Source organism: Hibiscus syriacus, unplaced genomic scaffold, assembly GCF_006381635.1.
Source record: "Hibiscus syriacus cultivar Baekdansim isolate YM2019G1 unplaced genomic scaffold, ASM638163v2 tig00112123_pilon, whole genome shotgun sequence".
Lineage (NCBI taxonomy): Eukaryota > Viridiplantae > Streptophyta > Magnoliopsida > Malvales > Malvaceae > Hibiscus > Hibiscus syriacus.
The window spans coordinates 156,768-175,572 of NW_024063257.1; the positions used below are offsets into that span (position 1 = coordinate 156,768).

General features: G+C 34.2%; 1 protein-coding gene across 1 annotated transcript; it reads left to right on the plus strand.

Annotated features, from left to right (window-relative positions):
* The first annotated feature begins 797 nt into the window (after positions 1 to 797).
* On the plus strand, positions 798 to 4,000 carry LOC120174770 (homeobox-leucine zipper protein PROTODERMAL FACTOR 2-like). The gene is made up of 10 exons (XM_039181524.1): positions 798 to 819; positions 1,092 to 1,322; positions 1,422 to 1,728; positions 1,804 to 2,217; positions 2,324 to 2,425; positions 2,524 to 2,724; positions 2,809 to 2,983; positions 3,073 to 3,344; positions 3,451 to 3,546; positions 3,630 to 4,000. Exons 2-10 carry the CDS (start codon positions 1,120 to 1,122, stop codon positions 3,996 to 3,998), a joined length of 2,139 nt encoding a protein of 712 aa, XP_039037455.1. The 5' UTR covers positions 798 to 819; positions 1,092 to 1,119; the 3' UTR covers positions 3,999 to 4,000.
* The last annotated feature ends 14,805 nt before the right edge of the window (positions 4,001 to 18,805 follow it).

Genomic DNA, 18,805 nt, shown 5'->3' on the forward strand with positions numbered 1-18,805 from the left:
TTTTGCATATCTAATAAATTTACGCCACTCAAATAAAACTTTAAATTTACTAAAATTAATAATTTATTTTTAAAAAAAAATCAAATTACGATATTTTAACCTAATTCATATTTTAAAAATATCTGAACTTGAACCGTTAACACTCCTACTATATATATTCATATCGCTCATCACCACTTTTGCAAGTAAATTTAAACAAAAATGAAAGTCGAAAGGATGCTTTCCCTTTCTCTATCTCTCATGTTGCAATTACACCTCTTTCTCACCCTCCATTAATGCTATTGGCATTGCACCCTCTCCAATCAATACCCTCTGCAATAACTACTTAGATACCATATTTTCCCCGTCTTTCTTCTCTTCATTCCTCTCTTTTCTTTCATCTTCTTCATCAGGTGGCTTAGTTCCAGTGACCCTAAACCCATTAAGCTCCATTCTAAAACCTTATTCTTATGGTTTCCGTTACTATTCTGTTGAGAAAGAGGGAGTACAACAAGTGAGTTTCTTGCAGTACAGTACTAGATATCTAAGTTTGAGCGTTACAATCTGTTTTTTGGTCTTAAAATTCGTGCTAGTCAAAGGGGTTTCTCACAGTGTCAACTATGCTGTCTTTTGGCACGTAACTAGAACGCCCCACATAGTCATTTCTGTTCTTTTGCAACTGGTAGTGATCCCATTAACGTTCCCCAGAAAGAAAACCAGAGAATCTAATCAAATCAACCCAAAAACCTCCATAGAAAATCCAAAGTCTTTCTGGTTTAAAGTATAAAAGGAAGGTTTTTCGATATAAGTTCTCAGTACCCTTTGCCAACAATCATTAAGGTAACTTTTCTTTCCTCATTTTCATCCATTTTTGCTCCTTTCTTTACTAAAGATCATATCCGTAGTCACAAATGGTTGATCTGAGCTTCGGTTATATCTAAAGTTATTTCTTAAAAAGTATTATTAAGATATTTGACCGGAGAAAATGAATATCCTTCTCGATAAACGAGCTTAGACTTTTGGTTTTGACTTTTTTTAGTTCCCTTTGTTTATTTATCCATTTGCATTCTTCTAAAGTTTCTTTCAATTGACTGGCAACTTCCTTTTTGCAGAACCCAAAGAAATCCATAGCTTGTTGCCATGTTCAGCCCCAACATATTCGATACGAGTCCCTCTATGTTCGAGAGTGAACTGACGGGGAGGCTCAGGGTCGACGATGAGTACGACACTAGATCGGTTACCGAAATGGATGCACCTTCCGGAGATGAACAGGACCCTGGCCAACGCCCCAAGAGGAAGCGTTACCATCGCCATACTCAGGGTCAAATCCAAGTGATGGAAGCGTTAGATCCTTTTTCTCTATCTTGTAATTGGATATGAAAGTGATGTGCGGAAGACAGATTAAACAAGCCTGCTTTCTTTATGTTTTTTCTTCTTCTCAGATTCTTTAAGGAGTGCCCTCACCCGGATGATAAGCAAAGGAAAGAGCTTGGCCGCGAGTTAGGGTTGGAGCCTCTACAAGTCAAGTTTTGGTTCCAAAACAAACGCACCCAAATGAAGTCTCAACATGAACGCCATGAAAACTCTATATTGAAGGCCGAGAACGAAAAGCTCCGTGCCGAGAACCATAGGTACAAGGAAGCTCTAAGCAATGCTATATGTCCCAACTGCGGAGGACCCGCTGCTCTCGGAGAGATGTCATTTGATGAACACCATTTGAGAATCGAAAATGCCCGGTTAAGAGAAGAGGCAAGTACTAGGAAAACATTACACTGCTAATTTATTTCGGGTCTGATGATCAAATGTGTATCTTTTTTGTTACAGATTGATAGGATATCTGGTTCAGCAGCTAAATATGTAGGGAAACGTACGAGTACTTCCTTCCCTCACTTTCCCGGTGGAACTATCAATTTTGGGCAACAATCTGGGTTTGTAGGAGAGATGTATGGTGTTGGTGATCTTCTAAGGCCAGTTCCCGGGCCAACAGAAGCTGATAAGCCTATGATTGTTGAGCTTGCTGTTGCTGCAATGGAAGAACTGATGAGAATGGCTCAATCTGGGGGACCTTTATGGATTCCTGGGGAGAATTCTACAGATGCTTTGAATGAAGAAGAATACATGAGAACTTTCACTAGGGGTATTGGACCAAAGCCTTTAGGGTTGAGATCTGAAGCTTCAAGGACTTCTGCTGTTATTATTATGAATCATGTTAACCTAGTTGAGATTCTCATGGATGTGGTAAGCTTTTCTTTTGAAGTTCCAGAGTTGCATCAAATATAAATCTTTTATTTAAATGTTTAACTTCACTGGAATCATTTATTGATTTCAAGTAATTGATTTGCAGAATCAATGGTCTAGAGTGTTTTGTGGTATTGTTTCAAGGGCTATGACACTGGAAGTCCTATCAACTGGAGTTGCAGGAAGCTACAATGGAGCCTTTCAAGTGGTACTAATTAGTTGCTATACATCAACATTAACACTCACAAAAGAGTGCATTTTTTAGAACATATACCATTTGATCTACCTAACGATCTGCGTTTTCAGATGACAGCTGAGTTTCAAGTCCCTTCACCACTTGTACCGACCCGGGAGAACTATTTCGTGAGGCATTGTAAGCAGCACGGTGACGGAACTTGGGCGGTGGTCGATGTTTCCTTGGATAATTTAAACCCGAGTCCAATCTCCAGGTGTAGAAGAAGACCCTCAGGTTGTTTGATCAAAGAATTACCAAATGGATACTCAAAGGTAAATCACATCTTTAGTGTACATTCCCTGTTTATAGCAACCAAATTCTTCATTTAATCATCACATGTTTTCATGATACATCAGGTTATATGGGTTGAACATGTAGAAGTGGATGATAGAGCTGTCCACAACATATACAGACCATTAGTCAATTCCGGTTTAGGTTTTGGGGCAAAACGATGGGTGGCTACTCTAGGTCGACAATGCGAACGTCTTGCGAGTACGATGGCCAGTAACATTCCAAGCCGGGATCTATGCGGTAAAAGCAACTTAACCCCTTTTTTCTTGCAAATTCAATTGCCAGTGTAGTAGTGCACTTCATTCTCTGTTATGTCACATGTTCTGCAGTTATAACTAGTCCAGAAGGAAGGAGGACTATGCTGAAGTTGGCAGAGAGGATGGTGATTAGCTTTTGTACCGGCGTCGGTGCTTTGACCGCCCATACTTGGACGACTTTATCGACAACCGACTCCAATGATGTGAGGGTAATGACCAGGAAGAGTATGGATGATCCAGGCAGACCTCCTGGTATTGTTCTAAGCGCTGCAACTTCCTTCTGGATCCCAGTTCCACCAAAGAGGGCTTTCGGTTTCCTAAGGGACGAGCGGTCTCGAAAAGAGGTAAACGAACATAATCGTCAAGCTTTCAATCATGACATTCACGTTGTTGCTTATGTTATTATAATCCCTAAACCCTAAACCCTAAACATATTACTTGAATTTATAGTGGGATATCCTCTCAAATGGTGGTGTAGTTGAAGAAATGGCTCATATAGCTAATGGACGTGATACAGGCAACTGTGTCTCCCTGCTGCGCGTGAACGTAAGTTGCAAAAACATACTTTAGATCTTTGCATAATATATATAATTAAGCTAACATTTTGCAATGTCAAAACAAATCCGTAGAGCGGAAACATAAGCCAAACCAACATGCTGATACTACAAGAGAGCTGCAGTGATGCTACAGGATCATACGTGGTATATGCCCCAGTCGATATCGTCGCCATGAACGTCGTCTTAGGCGGTGGGGATCCTGATTATGTTGCACTTCTACCATCGGGTTTCGCGATACTTCCGGACGGTCCGGGACACAACAACAGACGAGGAATTAGGGATATCGGCTCCGGCGGCTCCCTCCTAACTGTTGCATTCCAGATTTTAGTCGACTCGGTTCCAACAGAAAAACTCTCTCTCAGATCGGTTGCTACCGTCAATAGTCTAATAAAATGCACAGTCGAAAGGATCAAGGCTGCCGTCATGTGCCGTAATGCTTGACCGGAAATGGTGATGAAAAGAAATCAAGAACGCACCTTTCATGATCCTTGCCTTGTGGTGATTTGAAACAAAAAAGGCACAGAATCACCACCTTGCAAGGAGAAGAGCTTGGATCGGGTATTGACTTTGCCAAAAACAAATCATCATTTTTGGGATCTTAATTAGGGTTAAGACCTCAGACTAATTTCATTTCCTTTCTTTTTGGTTTCATTTGTTTTATGTTTCAAGCTTTAGTTTGGACTCATATCCGCCATTTACAAACATTTGTGGCTGCTTTTTGTTTTCGTACCTTTGAAATTAATGAATAGCCTTTGCTTTTACCTAATAATTTTTTGGTGTTAAACTGTGTGATTAGTCCTTATCTTATGCATAATTAATTGTGGATTATGCTTTGTTTTCACTACATAACCTACACTTTTAAGGAACATATAACACTCATAACCTATACGTTTCGAAGTACGAGCTATAGAAGTTACATTAAACTTTCAGACATTCCTTGATCATAAATGCTTAATTTTTTTTTGTTCTTTTCTAAACATTTTTCTATTTCAACTTAAAACTTTTTCATTTTTACTATAACATCATAAATTAATATTTGATCATTGAAAACGAAATAGATTTCAAGCAGTAATTAAGCAGTTTAGTGTTGTTTCATAACTATATAAAGTTGCCTAAATACTACTTAATTTAAAAATCATTTAAAACATAATGTTTATACTATTCATTCATAAATATGATTTTAACTAAAATTAACCAAAACTACAAATAATCCTAGTTTGTCGTTACAGACCCTTTTAAAATAAATTTAATAAAGCATACCATCAGATGTAATGTACATGTCACTAATAAGTCAAAGATATGATGTTTTATTGATTCTATAAGTAGGTTTGACTTCCAAAAGATACTTAGAAAGCTCCCCACTTCACGTTCTTTTCTATATTCGAGCCTAAACATGAAAATCATCACGTGCTAAGTAAAACTTAGTGAGACAGTAATATAGCTAAAGTGATATAAACATAAATTTCATAAAGTATACAACATAAAACTGTAATTAAAATAAAAACATTAAAACTTTCAAGCTAGTCAAGCCGTTTTTCTCTTGAAAACTTGGAAATCATCATCTCATGATTTTATCAAAAATCATGTAAATCAACATCAAAAGTTTTAAACAACTCATGCTCTTTTCATTCGAACATATTTTAGAACTTTCATTTAAATTCCATATTCCTTTCTTTCATATTTTTGTCATAACTTTCACATTTACTTTTATAGCACAATATATATGTAAGAGAATGCAAGGTACGTGAGTCAGACGAGTGTGAACAATAAGCATTTCAGTGCTATTATCGTAATCAAAATATGCACTTCAAGTGCATTCATATCACTTGCACCAACGGTGCTACACATAATGTACACAAATGTACCAGATCATAATCATAATCACTCCATCTCATGGCATGCTAATTGTACCTACGACTCTCAATGCAACATACAATGGGCTTTCAAATTATATCTTATTTGTTTCATAATCAATATTTCAACTCATAATCATTTTCCAATCATTCTCATAAAAATCATAATTTGGGCAGTTCATAACCTAAACATTCATAAGACTTTATATAAACATTATGAAAATAATTAGTATTTAAAATAGAAAATATACTTTAAATAATACCAGGTTGACTTATCATAAGTTGTCCTCAATCAAAATAGCTAAAGAAATAAATAAATTGCATTCACTTTGACATTTTATTAATAAATCAAAATATAACACTTACTAAGCTTTAAAATTAATCCTTTGTTTTCAAATGCTTCAACTACACAATTTATCAAAATTTCATATTTTAGCAGTTTGCACTACCTTCAAATAAATCTTATTTTGTATTAATATAAATACTTAAAAAGTATTCCACTTATACCACCAAAAACTAGACTTGAATATGAATCTAACCATATAAGAAACTTCATCTAGTTCCACTTGTACAATTTATAGTGAATTTTCGAAGTTGACTTACAGAAGCTGTTTTGAACAAATTTTGCTGCTCTATTTTCTGATCTATCCTCGATTGAAAATTCATATCTCTTTGTACACTACTCGAAATCATTAGTTGTAAACGAAACTAGACTGATATATAAATTCAGTGGTATAAAGATCATCCTCTAAACATTTTTGTATAATTTATAGTGATTTTTTAAACTTACTTTTCAAAACTTGAATTCTAGGCATTTTCATTAATTAGCTTCCTTAACTCATTCCATACTTCTATTACTTAGTGAATGAACATATAGGCTTGAATCACAATTCACATAATATTAGGAGTCACTTCTTAACGTAGTAACTATGACACTGACTCATCGCAAGTCAATGTTTGTTCGATAACATAAGTACAAATTAAATGCACTCACATTTGCCTCATTATCGAACATTCTCCACGATAATCTTCTCAATCTCGCATCTTTTCCTTCCCTTTTGAGTTACTTGGATCACTAGATTTATCGTGGCTTGACGATGTTATATAATAACATAAAATATTCAAACTATATGTTAGAATCTAACTAACTTAATTCGAGCTTAAATATTAATTCAATAGAAACAAAAATCGATACTTAAATCAATATAAAACTAAATCATGTTTCCATCAAAATTTCAAACTTCTCAAAATGCTTATTCAATCCCATAAATATTTATTTCCACTATCAACCCTTCAACTTGTGCCAAATACACAATCAAGCCATTAATTATGAATTCTTTCTAAACTTCACCTTATTTTTTCTATTAAATTCATAATGATTCTTCACCATTATGATCATTGCACATTAATTTCTAAAATTTCCAGTACCTTAATAAAATTACCAAATCAATACTTTAGCATTCAAAAACTTGCAATTCCATCCCAAAGCTTCTTAGACTTTTCAAATTTAACCATCTATCTATATAAACTTGTAATTTGATCCCAACTCAATAATTTAAACTAAGGAATCAGCATGCCATTAAAATTTCCAGAATTGTTCTATTTTACCCAAATGATACTTTCACATTTGAAAACTTGCAATCAAGTCCCCAATTTCCTATAACTTTTTGAATTCCACCTCAAAGTTTACCAAATTTGCAAATTGGCTCCACCCAAATTTCTAACTTAAAATTTCCAACATTTCAAATATTAAAATCAACATTGAGCACCCCCAAATATCACATTCTTACAATAATATCCCACAATTCTCAAATCTTGCATATTAGCCTTTTTACTAACTCAAGGTTCCAAATTAATCTCCAAATCATATAAAACACCTCTAATATCAATTCTAGACTATAAGAAATTTTTCAATATTTTTCCCCTAATTTTCTTCATATGGCCGAATACTTCAAGTAGTCTAAGGCTTGATTTTCACTCAATTTCAAGCATGAATTCTGTAACACCCCAATCTATCAGTTAAAATTTCATATGATATTTATTGAAGTGGTCTAATTAAAATTTTGGTTATCAAGGAATTTTGAGAAGGTTAATGACTCTAAGTATAATTTTACCTTTCTTTGGGTTTAGAGGACTATAGAATTCACGTGAATTCTATCCATTATATAGTGATGTGAATTTGTTTATTATTATTATTTTATAATATGGAAAATGGAGAACCACATGTTTGAAAGATATTTTTGGGATGAATTGGTTTTAATAATAGGATTTAAAAGCAATCTGAATGACTTCAAATAAAAAAAATATTCCTTCCCTATCTTGACACAGAGCATGAACCAGTGAGTTCACCGGGAATAATAGAGCAACCCAATCGATCAAAAATAGTGTAAATGAGAGCAAAGTTTGACGAAGCTTTTGGGTTTTGGTCCCGACGATCTGGGCCACCGTCGGGAAATTCCAACGGTGAAATTGTTCTTAACAACTAGATGACCATCATACCTCGAAAGCAACACCATCCAACGGTGAAGGCAAAGAACGAAGAGGTTGGAGCTCATCGCATTAAATATTTTTCTTATAGATCTACAATCGTTATCGTGAGTCTTGATCAATAGAGGCAAGATCCATGATGAGGAGGGTGAGTCGAGTTTGATTGTAACACCCCAATTTAGGGGCTAAAATTAAGAAATTATAAAGTGGTGGATTTAATTTGGTATTTTGAAAGAAACAGTGGGTTAAATTGCAAAATTTTAAAGTTGGCAGACCACATTAAGAAGTGTAAAAAATTTAGTGGCTAAACCCATGATTTACCCATTTTTATTTTGGAGAGAATTATAAATCTCTCCCCCGTATGTTTTCTGGAGAAATTTTTCCAGATTTTCCTCTTCATCAACCCCTCTTTGAACTCCGATCTACTCGCCGTCCGACCTCTGATCGACGAGCCGAAACCACCATCGTGTTCGTTGTCGAGCGAGGAACAAAACCCCACAAAGCTTTTGTCGTGAATCGTCGCCGTTCGTCGTTAATTTCAGTCAGAAGTATCGTCGGTAATAACTCGATTTTAGTTGGTTTTTCATCGATTCACGACGATCGGGTCATCCGTTTACGACACCTCTGCACCATCGTTTTCCTTGTGCCGTTCCGAGTCCACCGGTGTCCTTCATTTTCTCCGACGGCGGCAGCAGCGTGTGGAGGTGAAGCGGTCAAAGTTTCCGATTCGTTGAAATCGAGCTCTCTGCCTTTCAAAATTTGAACCAAGCTTTGTAAGTATCTCGAAATCGCTTAAAATAATTTTTAGGAATTTTCCGATATCAGGGCACTGTTCACACACCCCACGCGCCACCACTGCGCGTGGGGAAGACAAAAGTGACCGGTTTGACCGATTTTGGTGCACAGTTGACCGGTTTAACCGGTCACAACCCGACCCGACCCATTGACCCGACCCGTTGACCGTTGACCGGTGTTGACCACTGTTGACCAAAACTTTGACTGGCTTTGACCGGGCATTAAACGACCTTTGACTTGGACCGAGTATACCTATCCTGATATTTTTCGACGTTCCAAATCCGATTCCGCTGTCCGTTTTTCGAAATTCGAACCCGAAGGCCTCGAAATTGCCAGTCAAACCCGTTGACTTTGATTTTGAAGAAAATTCCAAATTTCTGAAAAGTCATATTTTATGCTTTCGACGTCCTGAATCCGAATCCGAAGTCCGTTTCACCAAATTCGAACCCGGTAAGCTGTTTTTCACTGATTTATCACCCGATTCGATCCATTTATCGTAATTAAGCTCCGTTTCTAATATAATTTATGTTGATATGTATCTGAGGAATTATTGGAAGTTGAATTGAAGATCAAAGACGTTCGAATGGAATTTTTATGGTCGATCGGTATTACACAGAAATCGAGGTAATACTTTACTACCTCTTTATGCTTTTTGGAACATGTGAATATTGCTAAATGCATGATTAAGATAATGTTGGTTCATTTGTGTAGTTAATTAGTTTCTACACTCGATATGAATGTGGTAGAAATTCGGTATCTGAATACGGATCGAATGATTAATATAAGGGATTGAAAGATTGTTAGAATTAAATTACAAGTTTGTGATTAGTGATAAAGAAATCAGATATGGATTTGTAAATTATATTTTATATCATTAAAGATTAAATATTAAAGATACTCGGATGAAAAATCATGAGAATATTCTGATAGGTAAATTACGAAAATACCCTTATATTGTAGAATGACAAGAATTATCCCTGGAAGTTGGTTAATAACTCTAAAAAGACATATTGATTCGGTATAACTTCTGATGTGCATAAGAAATGTAGTTTACTTGGAAATTATGGGTAACCGGTTTTTAACCCCAAGAGGATTTATGGAAGATATTAGAAGTCTGTTAAGGAATCATTTCAAGATCAAGAAGGTTCGAGAAAACAATTAATTATAGGATCTCAAAATCATATTATTTTTGTTAAGAGTTAATATCGAAATTACCTGGTTAAGAAATTATGAAAATGCTCTTGAGAGGTAAAATAGTTCGAGTTGACCATGAATGAGAAAGTACTTTGAGGATTCGTACTTAACTCAATTAAGTACGGATTCAATTGTTAAAATCATGTCTTTGTACAGAAAATTCATGATAACCTGTTTGTAACTTCTTAGAAGACAGTGACCTGAAAATTTAGAGTTAAGAATAAATTATCGAGAGTGTTCTTGTGTCAGAATTGTTTGAAAGGTCTGGAATAAATGATAAGTTGGATTTAAATAATAAGACAGAATGGAAAGAAATTATTGAAAATACACTGAATCTGTAAATGACCAGAATACCCTTATAGTAGAAATGACCCAAGAATACCACCAAGCTCAGGAATGATTGGATATCCTCGAGCTCTTAAATGAATGGGATAAAACTGAACACCAAAATTACCAAAATACCCTCATGACCTATACTAAGTAAATGTCTTGGATTAATTAAGGAATCCAAATAAGCATGGGTATTGACCTACCTTTAAAAGTAATGGAACACAATTTAAGTGAGTAGATCAACCCTAAAGCTATGTCAATACCTGAATGGCATAGATATTACTGGAATGCGTGTTCATCTTCTCAAGTTTGCCTCGATGATAAATTTTGGAAGTATTCAGCTCAGCTCTAGATCGTATTGAGTACTAAGAATTGGATATTTGTTTGACAAATCAACCACGAAGACCAAATTGAATGGAACGGAAGTGCAACATGTGTCTGAAAATCAGGAACGTTTGAATTACTCTGGAAAATCCTGAAGTAACTGGAATGGACATGACTGCTAAATGAACTAGGTAACCTCAATGACTGAGGATTTAATAAGTGATTTGGATAAGTCTGGAAACTCTGATGAGTTTACGTAGTGTACAATTACAATGGGTTATGAACAAATTAATCAAGTACGTCAGCATTTCATGATATTGTGGAAGCGTGGAAATGAAATAAAGACATTGGAAGATTTATTCAACGATGATTCCGAAAATGGTCTACGGACAAGAATTTGTGGTATTAAAGAGTAAATACCCTAGAAGGAAAATGAATTGACCAGTCGACATAGATTGTTAAGGTTCTGAATCTTTGTTCTCAAGTTGTTCGATTATCCGATCAATTGACATGGATGTAAAGAATTATGAATACCCTTCTGATTACGTACAACTTCTGAAAACTGTCTGAATAAGATAATATCCTGATAATTCACATTCTGAATAACTGATGATTCCGATAGTTATTGAAATATTCCTATAGTGACCCTAAATACCGATATTCTATTGGTAAACTGAAGGTCCGTGTTTCTTTGCCTTATAAGATTATCTAGTCCCTCTAAATAATGTCCATAAACTCTGGTGTGTTCCCTACTCACATGAATATTTTATCTGATTTTCGATTTGAATTCTGATATGATACTTGACATGGATTCTGATCTGATATCTGACATGGATTCTGATCTGATACTTGACTTGGATTCTGATCTGTTACTTGACCTAATTTCTGATATGATACTTGACCTGATTTATGTTTTGATTTTTGATATATCCATTTACGGACGGAAAATGTTTTAATTGGGGGGTATTGTTGAAGGAAGAAGTTTCGCAGGTTCCTCGGCTTTGTGCTCAGGGCCTTATATGATGTGTTGGGTTGGGTGTATGGTTCTGGGGAACCTACATTATGATGTGTTGGGATGGGGGTATATATATATATATATTTTAAAAAGATCTGAAAAGTTACATGGTTTTTGGGAACACACTAGAAAACCTATTCTGATCTCCTGAACTCAATCATCCAAAATATTTCTCTAAACTGAAAGCTTATTGTCCGTTACCACCTAAAATATCAGTAGGATCTCTGCTCAGCATAAAAATCTGTAAATGTTCAGAAACAATAAGGAAATAAATGTTTATCTGTATCTGCACGTTCATAAGCATCTTCTGGTAGTTATGTATTACTGAGCTTTCCAAAGCTCACTCTATTACTCACCTTTTCAGGTTAAAAGAATTGTATCAGTGCATCTATCGACTTCAGTAAGGGAGTTCTTCCGGCGTTGTTGCAGAGAATGGTACATGTGATTAGGAGGCATGTAATTGTATTTTGATTTATATACGAGTTGGAAATCTGTTTTATTTTTAAATAGCGACAGTTGATTTTATTAGTTTACATGTACTGAAAAAAAAGTTTTAAATTTTCTGCTATTTTTACAGTGGTCGCTCCGGTGGCCTTAATGTGACTTCCCGGATCAGATCGGATCCTCTGCATCGTCTGGGGGTTACATTGATGGTGTACTTTGGGTACCGAACGGCGATCGATGGCGTTAAGCGGCATGGTGGTCATCAGTATTTTGATTTTTGGTCGGCCATTTTCGTCCTATTTTCAAAACACTGGACGAAGAGTGTAGAGTGTTTAAGGAGGGGTGTTACTTGAATTACAATAATGGTAAGGATCACGTGGGTTTTCATAAAGGTGGATAATGAATGAAGGATAAATTGCAGCTTCAATCATCCATTTTGGTATGGTTTCAACTTTTTCCTCTAGTTTTAATAAAATTTCACACAAACAATGATAGTTTAAATCAAATCGATTTAGTCCCTGATATTAGTAATTAAAAAGTTTATTGACTCCTAAAGTTTTTAGTTTTAACAATTAGGTCCCCAAATTATTAATTAGATTCTAATAAGTTATTTTTATGGCAAAGAAAATTATTTGAAGTCATATTTGTACGGTGGATGGTCCGTGTTCGTGAGAAAAAGATTGGAAGCTAGAAATCAAGTTGGTGAGATTAAATTCAAGAGTCATATTTTGGATTTGTTGACGTCCTGAGTCCGATTTCGAAGTCCGTATTGCCAAATTAGAATCGATAAGCTGTTTTTCATTGATTAATCACCCGATTCGATCCGTTTTTCACAATTAAGCCCCATTTTGATGAAATTTCTATTGTTATGTATTTAAGGAATTATTGGAAGTTTAATTAAAGATCGAGGGTATTCGAACGAAATTTATATGATCGATCAGTATGACATGAAAATCGAGGTAATACTTTACTACCTCTTTATACTTTATGGAACATTTGATATTGGTAAATACATGAATATGATAATATTGGTCACTTTTGTGTAGTTGTATAAATTATACACTCGATATGAATGTGGTAGAAATTCTGTAACTGAATACGGATCGAATGACTAATATAAGAGATTGATGAATTGTTAGAATTAAATTACAAGTTTGTGATTGGTGATAAAGAAATCAGCCCTGGATTTGTAACTTATATTTTATATCATCGAAGGTTAAATGTTAAAGGTACTTGGATAGGAAATTATGAGAATACTCTGATAGGGTAAAATTACGAAAATACCCTTATGTTGTAGGATGACAATAATTGTCCCTATATGTTGGTTAATAACTCTAAAAAGACATATTGATCCGATATAATTACAGATGTGCATAAGAAATGATAGTTTTGTTTAGAAAATTTGGATAACTGATTTTTAATGCCAAAAAGGGTTTGCGCAAGATGGTAGAAGTTTGTTAAGGAATAATTTCAAGATCAGAGAATGTTTGGGAAAGCAATTGACCATAGGATCTTTAAATTATAATTATTTTCGTTAAGAGTTAATACTGAAATTATCTGATTAGGAAATTATGAAAATGCCCCTGAGAGGTAAAATAGTCCGAGTTGACCCTGAATGAGAAAAATAATTTGAGGATTTATACTTAACTCGATTAAGTACAAATTTGATTGTTAAGATCCTTACTTAGTGCAGAAAATTCTTGATATTCTGTTGGTAAAAATCGGAGAAGGCACTTGACCCAAAAATATCCGAGTTACGATTAAATACCTGAAGAACAATTTATCGGGGTGCTCTTTTATCAGAATTGTTTGAAGGGACTAAAATAGATGATAAATTGGAATTAACAGGATTGAAGGAAATGATTGAAATACATCGGATCTGTAGAATTACCAGAATACCTCTGTAATGGAAATGACCCAAGAATATCACCAAGATCAGGAATGATTGGATATCCTCGAGCTCTGAAATGAATGGAATAAAACTGAACACCAAAATTACCAAAATAACCTTATGGCCTAAACTAGGTAAATGTCTTGGATTAATTAAGGAATCCAAATAAGCATAGGTATTAGACTACCTTTAAAAGTAATGGAACACAATTTAAGTGAGTAGATCAACTCTAAAGCTATGTCAATACCTGAATGGCATAGAATATTACTGGAATGTGTGTTTGTCTTCTCAAGTTTGGCTCGATGATAAATTTAGCAGTATTCAACTCAACTCAACTCTAGACCGCATTCAGTACTAAAATTGGACGTTTGTTCGACAAATCAACCATGAAGACCAAATTGAATAGAATAGAAGTACAACATGTATATGAAATTCAGGAACGTTTGAATCACTCTGGAAAATCCTAAAGTAACTGGAATAGACTTGAATGCTAAATAAATTAAGTAACCTCAAGGACTGAGGATTAAATAAGTGATTTGAATGAGTCTGGAAACGTTAATGAACATACATGATGTAATGTTCTTATAGAACATGTACTACAAATCAAGCACATTAGCATTTCATGATATCGTGGAAGCGTGGAAATGAAATAAAGAGCATTGAAATATCTGTTAGTTTCCTTAAGATTTATTCAGCGATGATTTCGAAGATTATATATGGACTAGAATTTGTGGTATTAAAGTGTAAATACCCTATAAGGACAATGAATTGACCAGTCGATAAGCATTAATTCTGGGAGATATTCATTGAAGTTGTTTGATAATGAAATCAATCGACATAAACTGTAAATGTCCTGAATCTTCATTTCTTCTTATCAGCCTAAGTCATATTCTGAATAACTGATGATTCCGTTAGTTATTGAACTCTTCCTATAATGATTCTAAATTCTGACATTCTATCAGTATACTGAGGATTTGTGTGTCTCTGTCGGTTAAGATTATCATGTACCTCTAAATAATATCCAGATAAAACATTTCTCCGTCGGTAATTAGGGAACACACCAGAGTTTATGGATATTATTTAGAGGTACAGGATAATCTTAACCAACAGAGACACACAAATCCTCAGTATACTGATAGAATGTCAGAATTTAGAATCACTATAGGAAGAGTTCAATAACTAACGGAATCATCGGTTATTTAGAATATGACTTGGGCTGATAAGGAAGAAATGAAGATTCAAGACATTTACAGTTTATGTCGATTGATTTCATTATAAAAAACTTTAGATGAATATCTCCCAGAATTAATGATTATCGACTGGTCAATTCATTGTCCTTACAGGGTATTTACACTTTAATACCATAAATTCTAGTCCATATATAATCTTCGAAATCATCGTTGAATAAATCTTAAGGAAACTAACAGATATTTCAATACTCTTTATTTCATTTCCACGATATCATGAAATGATAACGTGCTTGATTTGTAGTACATGTTCTATAAGAACATTACATCATGTATGTTCATTAACGTTTCCAGACCCATTCAAATCACTTATTTAATCCTCAGTCCTTGAGGTTACTTAATTTATTTAGCATTCAAGTCTATTCCAGTTACTTCGGGATTTTCCAGAGTAATTCAAACGTTCTTGAATTTCATATACATGTTGTACTTCTGTTCCATTCAATTTGGTCTTCGTGGTTGATTTTTCGAACAAATGTCCAATTCTTAGTACTGAATGCGATCTAGAGTTGAGTTGAGTTGAATACTGCTAAAATTTATCATCGAGCCAAACTTGAGAAGACGAACACGTATTCCAGTAATATCTATGCCATTCAGGTATTGACATAGCTTTAGAGTTGATCTACTCACTTAAATTGTGTTCTATTACTTTTAAAGGTAGTCCAATACCTATGCTTATTTGGATTCCTTAATTAATCCAAGACATTTACTTAGTTTAGGCCATAAGGTATTTTGGTAATTTTGGTGTTCAGTTTTATTCCATTCATTTCAGAGCTCGAGGATATCCAATCATTCCTGAGCTTGGTGATATTCTTGGGTCATTTCTATTACAGGGGTATCCTGGTAATTCTACATATCTGATGTATTTCAATCATTTCCTTTCATCCTGTCTTAGTATTTAATTCCAATTTATCATCTATTTTAGTCCTTTCGAACAATTCTGATAAAAGAGCACCCTTATAAATTATTCTTCAGGTACTTACTCGTAACTCGGATATTTTCGGGTCAAGTGCCTTCTCCGATTTTTACCAACAAAATATCAAGAATTTTCTGCACTAAGTCAGGATCTTAACAATCAAATCCGTACTTAATCGAGTTAAGTACAAATCCTCAAATTACTTTCTCATTCAGGGTCAACTCGGACTATTTTACCTCTCAGGGGCATTTTCATAATTTCCTAACCAGATAATTTCAGTATTAACTCTTAACGAAAATAATTATAATTTAAAGATCTATGGTCAATTGCTTTCCCAAACATTCTCTGATCTTGAAATTATTCCTTGATCTTGAAATTATTCCTTAACAAACTTCTACCATCTTGCGCAAACCCTTTTTGGCATTAAAAATCAGTTATCCAAATTTTCTAAACAAAACTATCATTTCTTATGCACATCTGTAATTATATCGGATCAATATGTCTTTTCAGAGTTATTAACCAACTTTCATGGGACAATTCTTGTCATCATACAACATAAGGGTATTTTTGTAATTTTACCCTACCGTAGTATTCTCATAATTTCCCATCCAAGTACCTTTAACATTTAACCTTTGATGATATAAAATATAAGTTACAAATCCAAGGCTGATTTCTTTATCACCAATCACAAACTTGTAATTTAATTCTAACAATTCATCAATCTCTTATATTAGTCATTCGATCCGTATTTAGTTATAGAATTTCTACCACATTCATATTGAATGTATAATTTATTCAACTCCACAAAAGTGACCAATATTATCCTATTCATGCATTTACCAATATCATCATGTTCCATAAAACATAAAGAGGTAGTAAAGTATTACCTCGATTTTCGTGTCATATTGATCGATCATATAAATTTCGTTCGAACGCCCTCGATCTTTAATTCAACTTCCAATAATTCCTCAAATACATAACAATAGAAATTTCATCAAAAACGGGGCTGAATTGTGAAAAACGGATCGAATCGGGTGATTAATCAATGAAAAACAGCTTATCGGATTCTAATTTGGCGATACGGACTTCGGAATCGGACTCAGGACGTCAACAAACCCAAAATATGACTCTTGAATTTAATCTCACCAACTTGATTTCTAGCTTCCAATATTTTTCTCAATAACACGGACCATCCACCGTACAAATATGACTTCAAATAATTTTTTTGCCATAAAAATAACTTATTAGAATCTAATTAATAATTTGGGGACCTAATTGTTAAAACTAAAAACTTTAGGAGTCAATAAACTTTTTAATTACTAAAATCAGGGACTAAATCGATTTGATTTAAACTATCATTGCTTGTGTGAAATTTTAGTAAAACTAGAGGACAAAGTTGAAACCATACCAAAATGGATGACTGAAGCTGCAATTTATCCTTCATTCATTATCCACCTTTATATAAACCCACGTGATCCTTACCATTATTATAATTCAAGTAACACCCCCTTAAACACTCTTCGTCCAGTGTTTTGAAAATAGGACGAAAATGATTGACTGAAAATCAAAATACCGATGACCACCATGTCGCTTAACGTCATCGATCGCCGTTCGGGACCCAAAGTACACCATCAAACTCGCCTCACCCTCCTCGTCACGGATCTTGCCTCTATTGATCAAGACTCACGATAGACGATTGTAGATCTATAAGAAAAATATTGAATGCGATGAGCTTCAACCTCTTCGTTCTTTGCTTTCACCGTTGAATGATGTTGCTTTCGAGGTATGATGGTCATCTAGTTGTTAAGAACAATTTCACCGTTGGAATTTCCCGACGGTGGCCCAGATCATCGGGACCAAAACCCAAAAGCTTCGTCGAACTTTGCTCTCGTTTACACTATTTTTGATCGATTGGTTTGCTCTATTATTCCCGGTGAACTCATTGGTTCATGCTTTGTGTCAAGATAGGGATGGAATAAATGTTTTTTATTTGAAGTCATTCATATTACTTCTAAATCCTCTTATTAAAACCAATTCATCCTAAAAATATCTTTCAAACATGTGGTTCTCCATTTTTCATATTATAAAATAATAATAATAAACAAATTCACATCATTATATAATAGATAGAATTCACGTGAATTCTAGAGTCCTCTAAACCCAAATAAAAGTAAAATTATACTTAGAGTCATCAACTTTTCAAAATTTCTTGATAACCAAAATTTTAATTAGACCACTTCAATAAATATCATATGAAATTTTAACTGATAAATTGGGGTGTTACAAATTCAACTTCCTTACATCAAATTCATGCCACTCCATCACATCTTCAATTTACATCAAAATCCAAATATTCCCAAAAACCCTAATATTATCGAATTGACTATATGACCTTAAACATCAATTAATTCATCACACATGCTTTAGAATTAATCTCCAACATCAAAATCATTATAATCTTCCATAAATCCTTCAAAATCATAAACCCTAATTTTTCAATCTCAATATATAAGCTTATTCATCATGTAATATTTATATCAAATTATAAAAAATTTCATGTAGATTAATTATCTATCTAATAGCTTAACCCAAAAATCGATCAAATAAACATAAAAATCAAATTGAAAATTCTTACCTCTTTAGAATCGGTGGTTCAACGTTTTTAAGAAGCTGCTGCTGATTCTTCTTTATTTTCAATATCATTTCACTAATACACATGTCTTATAATTATTTAAATGAATTTAAAATTCATTTA